The 11419-nt window shown below is 40.2% G+C and overlaps 1 protein-coding gene across 1 annotated transcript in view; it reads left to right on the forward strand.

Annotated features, from left to right (window-relative positions):
* Positions 1-8410, forward strand: part of SLC20A2 (solute carrier family 20 member 2) — a 48779-nt gene extending 40369 nt beyond the window's left edge. The window contains exon 10 of the mRNA XM_007455467.1: positions 8246-8410. Within this exon, the coding sequence (XP_007455529.1) occupies positions 8246-8410 (165 nt within the window). The remainder of the gene's footprint in view (positions 1-8245) is intronic.
* The last annotated feature ends 3009 nt before the right edge of the window (positions 8411-11419 follow it).

The raw sequence follows: 11419 nt of genomic DNA on the forward strand, positions 1-11419 counted from the left end.
GGACCACATTGATCTGGATTATCAGAATGCAGGCTCTGAACAGGGCAGGGCTGGTGCCTATGCAGGGCTGGCCCCTCACAGGGCTCAACAAATGGGTGTTAACAGACGTCTTCAATAACACACGGCTCAGCGATCCATTAGAAAACAACGTACGGTCATCTGTTGAAATACATGCCAAAAAGACATTTGAAAACCCTAGTAAAGTGAATGATGTACATGAAAAAGGCACAAAGCTTTGCTCAGAGGTAAAAGAAAACCTGAATGTGAGACACACTGTGTCATTGGGTGGGAAAGTCCTCAAACACTAGCCCAACCAAACTTTTCTCATAACTTTCCAAAATAAGGCTAATTTGGTGGGTTAAATTAGCAAGAATATAAAATGATCTACAGAGAAAAGCGATGAAGAGGGAGTAGCCTCAGCAGATAGGAAGTCTGCTATAAGGAAACAGGAGGCAGGAGGGTGGGGAGAAGGAGGGCTGAAGGGCAGAGAGTTTCAGTTTGGGTTGACAGAAAAGTTCTGCAGATAAATGGTGGTGATGGCTGCCAAACAATGAGGATCTATATGCCACTAAATTGTATACTTAAAAATTGTTAAAATGATAAATTTTGCATTATGTATTTTACCACAATAATAAAAAATTAGATACTTGTATAAAAAAGTAGATAGACCAGAGATAGAACCTAGTATATATGAGCATATAGTTTGGGGCAGGAAAATTTTAACCAATAATTGAAGTTGAGTAACTGGCTCTCACCCTAGAAAAATAAAAGTAGACCCACAGTTCTCAAAATATGTGAACATATATCTGATGGCTTGATGTTTTTAAACTATTTTAAAATTTAGAATAAAATAGAATTTTATTTTAGAAAATTTAAAATAAATGAGAATTTATCAGATATTCAAGCTAAGGATAAATCACAGAAGAAAAGCGTGGCGTATTATATTCCATGAAATTAGAAACTTAAAAGTGAAAGCAAAATACTGGATTGAGAAAGTATTTGCATTAAATATCAGAGTTAATATTTATTTAGGGCTTCCCTGGTGGCGCAGTGGTTGAGAGTCCGACTGCCGATGCAGGGGACACGGGTTTGTGCCCCGGTCCGGGAAGATCCCGCATGCCGCGGAGCTGCTGGGCCCGTGAGCCATGGCCACTGAGCCTGTGCATCCCACAACGGGAGAGGCCACAACAGTGAGAGGCCTGCGTACCAAAAAAAAAAAAAAAAAAATTTATTTAAACACCACATAAGCAAATAAGAGACACATTTAGATTCCAGTATATAAATGGGCAAAATACATGAAGAGACTTTTTTATGTTATCATGATGTTATTTTAGCTGGTGTTTATTAAATTGAATTATAGTTGACTTACAATATAGTAGTTCCAGGTGTACAACATAGTAATTTGATATTTTTATAGATGATACTCCATACAAAGTTATTATAAAATATTGATTATATTCCATGTGCTGTATATTATACCCTTATGACTTATTTATTTTATACCTAGTGGTTTGTACCTTTTCATCGCCTTCATCTCTTACCCTTCTCCCCACCCCTGTCCCTTCTGGTAACCACTAGTTTGTTCTCTGATTCTGTGAGTCTCTTTCTGTTTTGTTATATTTATTTGTCTAATTTTTTAGATTCCACATATAAGTAAAAACATACAGTATTTGTGTCTCTCTGACTTATGTCACATAGCATAATACCCTCCAGATTCATCCATGTTGTTGCACATGGCAGCGTTTCAGCCCTTTTCATGGCTGAGTAGTAGTCCCTTGTGCCACAGTACTTCTCCTTTATCCATTCATCTGTTGATGGACACTTACGTTGCTTCCATATCATGGCTCCTGTACGTAAATAATGTTGCTGTGAATATTGGGTGCACATATCTTTTCAAGTTAGTGTTTTCATTTTCTTCGGAGAAATACCCATGAATGGAATTGCTGTATTATATAGTAGTTCTATTTCCAATTTTTTAAGGAACCGCCATACTGGTTTCCATAGTGGCTGCACCAGTTTACATTTCCACCAACAGTGTACCAGGGGTCCCTTTTCTCCACATCCTTGCTAACATTTGTTATTTGTGGTCTTTGTTGATAGCCATTCTGACTGGTGTGAGGTGATGTCTCATTGTGGTTTTGATTTGCATTTCCCCGATGATTAGTGACGTCGAGCAGCTTTTCATGTGCCTGCTGGCCATCTATACGTCTTTTTGAAAAAATGCCTATTTAGGTTCTCTGCCCATTTTTTAATCAGGTTGTTTCTTTTTTTATATTGAGTTGTATGAATTGTTTATATATTTGGATATTCCCCCCTTATTGGACATATCATTTGCAAATATCTTCTCCCATTACGTAGGTTGCCTTTTCATTTTGTTGATGGTTTCATTCACTGTGCAAAAGCTTATTAGTTTGATTAGGTCCTGTTTGTTTATTTATGCTTTTGTTTCCCTTGCCTGAGGAGACGTATCCAAAAAAATATTGCTAAGACCAATGTCAAAGACCGTACTGCCTTTGTTTTCTTCTAGGAGTTTTATGGCGTCAGGTCTTGCATTTAGGTCTTTAACCCATTTTGAGTTTTTGTATATGGTGTGAGAAGATGTTCTAATTTCATTATTTTACATGTAGCTGTCCAGTTTTCCCAGCACCACTTATTGAAGAGATTGTTTTTTCCCCATTGTATATTCTTGCCTCCTTTGTCATAGATTAATTGACCATAAGTGCATGAGTTTATTTCTAGGCCCTCTCTTCTGTTCCGTTGAACTGTTTGTCTGTTCTTGTGCAGTAACATACTGTTTTGATTACTGTAGCTTTATAGTGTAGTCTGAAGTCAAGGAGCATGATACCTCCAGCTTTGTTCTCTTTTCTCAAGATTGCTTTGGCTATCCAGGGTCTTTTGTGGTTCCACACAAATTTTAGGACTGTTTGTTCTAGTGTTCAGAGTACAGGTCTTTCACCTGCTTGGTTAAATTTACTCACAGGTATTTTATCCTTTTTGGTTTGACTACAAATGGGATTGTCTTCTTGGTTTCTCTTTCTGATAGTTCATTATTAGTGTATGGAAATCCAACAAATTTCTTTATATTACTCTTGTATCTTGCAACTTTACTGAACTCATTTATTAGTTCTGACAGTTTTTTGGTGAAGTCCTTAGAGTTTTCTAAATATAGGATCATGTCATCTGCAAACAGTGACAGTTTTACTTCTTTACTGCAAACAGTGACAGTTTTACTTCTTTACTTCTTTTATTTCTCTCTCTCTCTTTTTATTTGATTGCTGTGGCTGGGATTTCCAATACGATGTTAAATAGAAGTGATGAGAGTGAACATCCTTGTCTTGTTCCTGATCTTAGAGGAAAAGCTTTCAGTTTGTCACCATTGAGTATGATGTTAGCTGTGGGTTTATCATAAATGCCTTTATTATATTGAGATATGTTCCCTCCATACCAACTTTGTTGAGATTTTTTTATCATAGAAGGATGTGGAATTTTGTTAAGTGCTTCTTCTGCATCTATTGAGGTGATCATGTGATTTTTATCCTTCATTTTGTTAATGAGGTGTATCATGTTGATTAATTCGTGGACATTAAACTATCCTTGTATCCCAGGAATAAATCCCACTTGATCATGGTGTATTATCTTTTTTATGTATTGTTGAATTCAGTTTGCTAATGTTTTGTTGAGTTTTGCATCTGTGTTTATCAAGGATATTGTCCTGTAATTTTCCTTTTTTGTAGCATCTTTGTCTGGTTTTGATATCCGGGTAATACTGGCCTCGTAAAATGGGTTTGGAAGTGTTCTCTCCTCTTCAATTTTTTGGAATAGTTTGAGAAGGACAGGTATTAATTATTTAAATGTTTGGTAGAATTCCTCTGTCAAGCCATCAGGTCCTGGACTTCTGTTTATTGGGAGTTTTTTGATTACAGATTCAGTTTCAAAACTAGTTATTGGTCTGTTCAGATCTTTTATTCCTGACTCAGTCTTAGAAGATTGTATGTGCCTGGGAATTTATCCATTTCTTCTAAGTTGTCCAGTTTGTTGGCATATAACTGTTTGTAGTTGTCTCTTATACTTGTTTGATATTGGTTGCAACTTCTCTTTCGTTTCTAATTTTGTTTATTTGTGCCCTCTCTCTTTTTATCATGAGTCTGGATAAAGGTTTGTCAGTTTTTTGTTTTTGTTTTTTGGAAGAAAAACATCTCTGGTTTCACTGCTCTTTTCTATTTTTTTTTTTTGGTCGCTATTCCCTCTCTGATCTTTATTATTCCTTATTTCTGCTACTTTGGGCTTTGTTCTTCCTTTTCTAATTCCTTTAGATGGAAAGTTAGGTTGTTTATTTGAGATTTTTCTTGTTTCTTGAGGTAAGCCTGTATCACTATAAACTTCCCTCTTAGAACTACTTTTGCTTCATTCCACAGATTTTGGACAGTTGTGTTTTCACTTTCATTTATCTGTCAAGGTATCTTTTTATTTCCTCTTTGATTTCTTCATTGACCCATTGGTTTTTCAGTAGCAGGTTGTTTAGTCTTTTGTTGTTTTGTGTTTTTTCCATTTTTTTTTCCTGTAATTGATTTCTAGTTTCATACTGTTGTGGTTGAAAAAGATGCTTGATATAATTTTAATCTTCTTAAATTTATTGAGACTAGTTTTGTGTGATCCATCCTGGAGAAAGTTCCACATGCACTTGAAAAGAATGTATATACTGCAGATTTTGGATGGAATGTTCTGTAGATGATCATCTGATCTAATGTGTCATTTAAGACCAGTGTTTCCTTTCTGATTTTTGTCTGGATGATCAGTCTATCCATTGATGTAAGTGGGGAATTAAAGTCCCCCACTGTTATTGTATTATTGTCAGTTTCTCCCTTTATGTCTGTTAATATTTGCTTTATATATTTAAGTGTTCCTACGTTAGGTGCATATGTCTCTAAATGTTATATCCTCTTCTTGGATTGACGCTCTTATCATTATATAATGCCCTTTGTTATCTTTTGTTATAGACTGTGTTTTAAAGTCTGTTTTGTCTGATATGAGTATTGCTACCCCAGCTTTCTTTTCATTTCCATTTGCATGGAATACCTTTTTTCATCCCTTCAGTTTCAGTCTGTGGGTGTCTTTAGCTCTGAAGTGAGTCTCTTGTAGGCAGCATATAGATGGGTCTTGTTTTTTAATCTATTCAGCCGCCCTGTGTCTTTTGATTGAAGCATTTAGTCCATTTATGTTTAAAGTGATCATTGATAGGTATGTACTTATTGCCACTTTATTTGTTTTCTGGTTGTTTTTGTAGTTCATTGTTCTTTTCTTCCTCTTTTAGTCTCTTCCCTTATAGTTTGATGCTTTTCCTTAGTGTTATGCTTGAGTTCCTTTCTCTTTGCTTTTTGTGCATCTGTTATAAGTTTGATTTGTAGTTATCATGTAGTTCATGTACATCAACCTATATCTACTTGTTTTAAACTGATAGTCATTGAAGTTCCAACACATTCTAAGAGCTCTACGTTTTTTTACTCCTCCCCCACCTCCCATGTTTTATATTTTGGTGTCATGTTTTGCATCTTTATGGAAAGGACAATTTTTATATCTAAAGACTAGAGGGAGTAAAATTGGATATATAAATAAAGTTCAGCCTTAGTAGTAATTAAAGATATGCAAATAAAAGCAACAGTAACACATGTTTTGTTGATTGATTAGCAAAAAGAGAACAATTTACAGGATTGTTATAGTGTGCTGAAATTCACAGATTATGGATGCCCTTGTACATTTACAACTGATTCGGCAGTAGGTATCAAGATCCTAAAATGCATTAGGAGAGGAAAGAGTTCTTTCTCAAAGTAACATTCCATCTGATAACATGGGAAGGGAGTTGGTAAATCACCACTTTGCAACCCCTGTAATAAAACTTGGATTGCTAAATCTTTAGCAGAAGTTGGCGCGGGGGGGAGGAGGCGGGCGGGGCGCGGGCAGTTGGTGAGGAACAGGATATTTCAGTGGTATTAAAATGTGTCTTCACGATTGTGGCAAAATATTAAAAATTGGTGAATTTGCATAAGGGGTGTATGAGAGTTCTTGCAGATTTTCTCTAAGTTTCCACATTATTTCAAGATATTTTTAAGATGCCCCCTGTAACTAATAATCCATTTCAGGGAATATTATTTTTTAAAGCCTAAATATAAGCTATGTGAATGAGTATGTTAATCATGAAATTATTTCTAATAGGGAAAAATTAGAGGCAAATTGGAAATGTTTAAATAAATGAAGGTACATCCACCTATAAGGTGTACCATTTTACATGATACTCAGGAAGTCTGTGAGCACTATGGGAAGATGCTTATTTTCTTAAAGAAAGGAAATAGTAGTGTACCCTATTGTTTACAAATAAAGGTATATTTATAAAAAAATAGTAGAAAGGAATATATAAACATGACAATAGTGGTGTTTTGGGGTAACCCACTAGTCGTGGGTAATTGTCCACTCCTATGACATAAACTTGCTATAATATGATCATATTACTTTTATGCTTTTTTAAGAAAAGTGTTTTAACAAAGGAAGAGGGCGTAGATAACCTTGACACTTGAGCACATTCTCTGTGTGTGAGCCGAGCTGAAGTGTGCTGAAGAGGGACAGGCCCTGGAGGGATGGTAACAAGGAGAGTCTAATCTAGGGTTAGTGGATTTGACCATATTCGAGGACCAGCAGGGCCTAGCTAGTCCTTTTGCAGTAGAAAAGTCTCAGTTGGCTGTGCTAGGAATTGCTAAGCAGGATAATCAGGTTCGTGCAGTACACTGGTTATAGACAAAGGGTTTACATAGAATGATCATTTTGATGCCCCTTCGATGGGTTGTTCGTTGCTACCTGGAGATGTATGGAATCGCTGGTTACTCACAGCTTGGGCTGTCAAAATGTCAGATTAACTGCCTTTAAATATGCTGCTGGTTTTGGTGTTCCAGTTTGCTTCCATAAATAGGTAAAGTGTTGGATTTTATTTTTTCTGTTGACCCCAGAATAGACCCCAGTTGCTCTTTGAACCTCATTGGCCCCTTCTGACTCTGAAGTATTTATGGGTCAGTAGAGACGAAGCCTGTTTCCTGGAGATCTTCAGGGGCCACCTCCCAGTGGCCAAGGGCACCGTCAAGGGCATGTCTCTGAGCTTCACCAGAGCCTGAGTGAGGCGTGAGATGCTACAGGATTTGTACTTTCTTATGATTTCCATTTTTAGATACTTAAAGTTGTGGGTTTTTCCCTTGTACATTTTCAACACATCACAAAATGAACTGCGAGTGTACAGAAGAATATCTTAATCCAGGTTAACATTCTGATTTTCAAGTATCTCTATCATTTTGTGAGGCATGATTGACAGTTTAGATCCAATTATATTTATGCTCCATTTAGTTTTTTTTTTTTTTATTTTTTTTTTTTGCGGTACGCGGGCCTCTCACTGTTGTGGCCTCTCCCACTGCGGAGTACAGGCTCCGGACGCGCAGGCTCAGCGGCCATGGCTTACAGGCCCAGCCGCTCCGCGGCATGTGGGATCTTCCCAGACCGGGGCACGAACCCGTGTCCCCAGCATCGGCAGGCGGACTCTCAACCACTGCGCCACCAGGGACGCCCCTTTAGTTAATTTTTTAATTAGCTAAAGTACAAGGACTGCAAGGCAGTTGGAGATAGTGGAGAAAACCAGTTTAAGATCAAGAGGCCTCAGCTCTAGTTCTCAACCTGCCGTGATTTACAAATCTCCTCATGCCCCAAACCCTCTAGAAATGTTTTATTCTCTGCAGACTGAGCCACGGGGATTAGATGGATTAGATATTTGCAGAGGTCTCCAGCTCCAACATTTTATGATGCTGTTATTCCAGGAGAAGGATACTTTATTGCCATTTCCTTGTGTACTTACAGCAGGTTCACATACTGTAATAAGCAGTATTCTGCCTGGGGAATCTTTAAAACGAGGGCGGTCATCGCTAGTTGATAAAGTGCAGGGGGAATAGAAAACATTTGGTTGGCTAAGCTTCCGCTCAAATAGAGCAGAATACAGGTGGAAAAGTGCATCAGAACCGTATTCTGAATGGAATAATGCTAAAATAATTGTACCTAAAATCTAAAAAGTATTTTAAAAAGCTTTTACCCAATTTAGGGGGAAGAATTGGGAGTCCTGTGACGTAGTTTATTTCTGAGATTAGCCAGTTAACATCGGTCGAGTGTGTAGACTGTGTCTTGCCTCTGGTTTGACTCTGAAACGCCTGTGCCCCTCCAGGTGGGTTCGGTGGTGGCCGTGGGCTGGATTCGCTCGCGGAAGGCCGTGGACTGGCACCTCTTCCGGAACATCTTTGTGGCCTGGTTCGTGACCGTGCCTGTAGCAGGGCTGTTCAGTGCTGCTGTCATGGCTCTGCTCGTGTACGGGATCCTTCCGTTCGTGTGACCGGTCCTCTTCCAGCCGGTAAACAAGGGATGGGCTGGGCTGCGTGTGGGCGCTGCGTGCTGTCTCCCGCCAGCGCCTCCACGACCCTCTGTGATGTTCCAAACCACACCGTCCACCTAGGTGTAGAGTCGTCCTCCAGAGCTAACTTGACTACTGTACATAATCATGTGCACTAAACTGGTATCGTGGTGATATAACATGGTGCGGTTACTTATATATTAAATATATACGGTATACATAGAATAATAGGTAGTGCTATTTCAGACATACTCGAAATGGGAGTGGAGACACTTGCCTAGAATTCGATATTCAACAAATCTTTGTACATACTGATTTCAGTGGCAAATTTTAAGAACCTTTGAAAAGGAAAGTGTAGATTGGAAAATGGTATTCTTTTCCCATTTAATATACTGTAACGTAAGTGAGATTCAGGATGGATGATACCCATTTGGGAAGGTGTATGTGTGTCAGTGTGCTACTGAATACTGGAACAGGAGTTCACAAGTGCTTTCACTGAAGAATTTGTTCATATACTGTGTATTGATTATGTAATATATCATAATTGCTTCTGTAAATACTTAAAACTGTAATTTTTTAATGGTGTGCTTCCCTTATCCTTTTTTGATCAGAGAAGTTTGGAAAGTACCAAAGAAGCAGGGGAATAGTTTGCCAGTATTATATTTTCATACTGTTTGTCTCCCCTTCTCGCTAATCCCACCATTAGCCTGGGATGCGGCAGGACCACCATGCTCTGAGCTGCCCTGGAGCAGGGTGTATGGTGAGGCACCAGCCCCCCGCGTGTGCGCACGTCCCACTTCCGGTCCCCCTCCCCGCCACCACGCTGCCACCGCTGCCCCGTGCCAGATCTCGACCCTTCGTTGTTGTCAGTGTAGAGAAGGTACAGCGGCGAGGACGCGTGATCAAGCACTACATGTCACGTCCAGTTTAAATTTCCGCCCCCTCCTCCCCTGCAGCCTGAAGGATGGACCTCTAACCTCAGACACGGAGGCAAGTGCTCTGACATTCTGGAAGCTCAGGAGTGGGGAGGGCTGAGCTGTTAGACAATACACTGGACTTGACTTCCTTGAGGCCTTCACTAAGTGGAGCAGCACGATGTTCTGCTGGAGCCCCACTGGCGTCTTCTTTTTCGATAGCGGGAGGAAGTGTGACTAATGCTAGAGCCTGAAACTATGGAAATGCTGCTAAAACTTTTATATTGACAAACATTTTCTCGGTACTTCATTGTGATTTTTCATTAATCAAACATATTACATTTATAATAAAAACATGCCCCTCAAAAGTTTTGCCTCTGAAGTCTTTTTCTAAATACCTATATAATGTTTCTTATTGAGTTTCCACAAAAATAAAAGCTATAATTTGTTTACTTCTATTTTTCAAATACCTTTTTTTCTCTTATTTTACTACTAGTACATGTCTGTGCAGAAAATACACATGAGGGAGAAAAGGAAAGAATGGCCCGCACAGCCCATCATCCCGAAATTGCTGTGCGTTCACACACACTGAGCCTTCGGTGATGAGCCGTCTGCCGGGAGAGCTGGTCCCCCATGGGACCTTTGTTAAAGGGACACTCTGCTCGGTCTTCCCGCTTCGCTCTTAAGTCAGCCAGACTCAGGGGAGTTGGGGCCACAGCTCACACGTCCAGAGCTGAGGACCCAGCAGGAACGCACGCCCTATCTCCCTTCTTGCTCAAGCAGCTCAAAAACCCAGCTCCGTGAAGCATCGGGAGCTTCAGAAGGAAACTCCTCCAGTCTCTGCAGCACGAGTCCATCTCCTTCTGGAGCCGGAAGGGTAAGAGGTGAGGAGAGCTGGCCAGGTGTAAACAGTTCTCCACAAAGAAACCTGCCCACCCTGATTTTTAAATGACATTTTAAGCCTTTCATGTCCCTGCTTTTGTTAAAACCATGCATTCAAGAAGTCCTCTTTCCTCCTAAACTTTGTAAGAAAAATAACAGCACGACACAGTGTCAGTTTGCAAGCTGTGTCCTGGGAGAAAGGCTGCTGTCTTAGCTCCGCAGCCAGGGTGGCAGAGGCGCTGGAGGTGAAGTGGGACAAAGGTCACACCCACACTGGGCCCTCAGTGACTGCCTACAAGAGAATCATTTAAGATCTAGACACACAGACTTAAAGTGAAAGGATGGAGAAAGATATTCCATACAAATGGAAACAAAGACTGTAACAGAAGACAAGCACATTACATAATGATCAAGGGATTAATCCAAGGTCAATCCAAGAAGATATAAAAATTGTAAGTATATATGCACCCGACATAGGCACACCTAAATCCATAGTGCAGATATTAACAAACATAAAGGGAGGAACTGACAGTAACACAATATTTGCAGGGGACTTGAACACCTAACTGACGTCAATGGAGAGATCATCCAGACGGAAAATCAGTCCAGAAACACTGGCCTTCAGGCCAGTCCATTGCTGTTTATAAAACATTCTATCCCAAAGCAGCAGAATACACACCATTTTCAAGTGCACATGTAACAGTCTCCAGGATAGGTCACATGCTAGGCCACAAATCAATTCACAGTAAATTTAAGAAAACTGAAATCATATCAAGCATCTTTTCCGAACACAACACTGAGACTAGGCAATGACTAAGCTGTGTGCGGAGACAAGCCTTCCCCGCTGCCCCTCCCTGCCTGTTACACGACTGGGATGAGGGCAGAGGAGGGATTCCCCCCGAGGGGAGGGGACGCCTGACAGTCTTTCCTTTGAGTAATCAGCCTCTTCCTCTCAAAATGCAAACACTCCTCAGACAAGGGACCCTCCCGCATCCCTGGCACCTTACTGTGACTCTATCACCAGGTACTGCACTGTGCAGAGACAGCGGCGTGCAGCTCAGGAGCGCCTGGGGACACGGCCTCCCCTTGGGGCAGAGCCCGCATGCAGCACAGGCTGCAGAAGGAGCTCGAGCTCCTGGACAGGGTTCTTGTTCTTCATTCTCTGCTTTTCCAAATGAACTGCCCTCCTGAGCAA

Source organism: Lipotes vexillifer, unplaced genomic scaffold (assembly GCF_000442215.2).
Source record: "Lipotes vexillifer unplaced genomic scaffold, Lipotes_vexillifer_v1.1 scaffold414, whole genome shotgun sequence".
Classification (NCBI taxonomy): domain Eukaryota; kingdom Metazoa; phylum Chordata; class Mammalia; order Artiodactyla; family Lipotidae; genus Lipotes; species Lipotes vexillifer.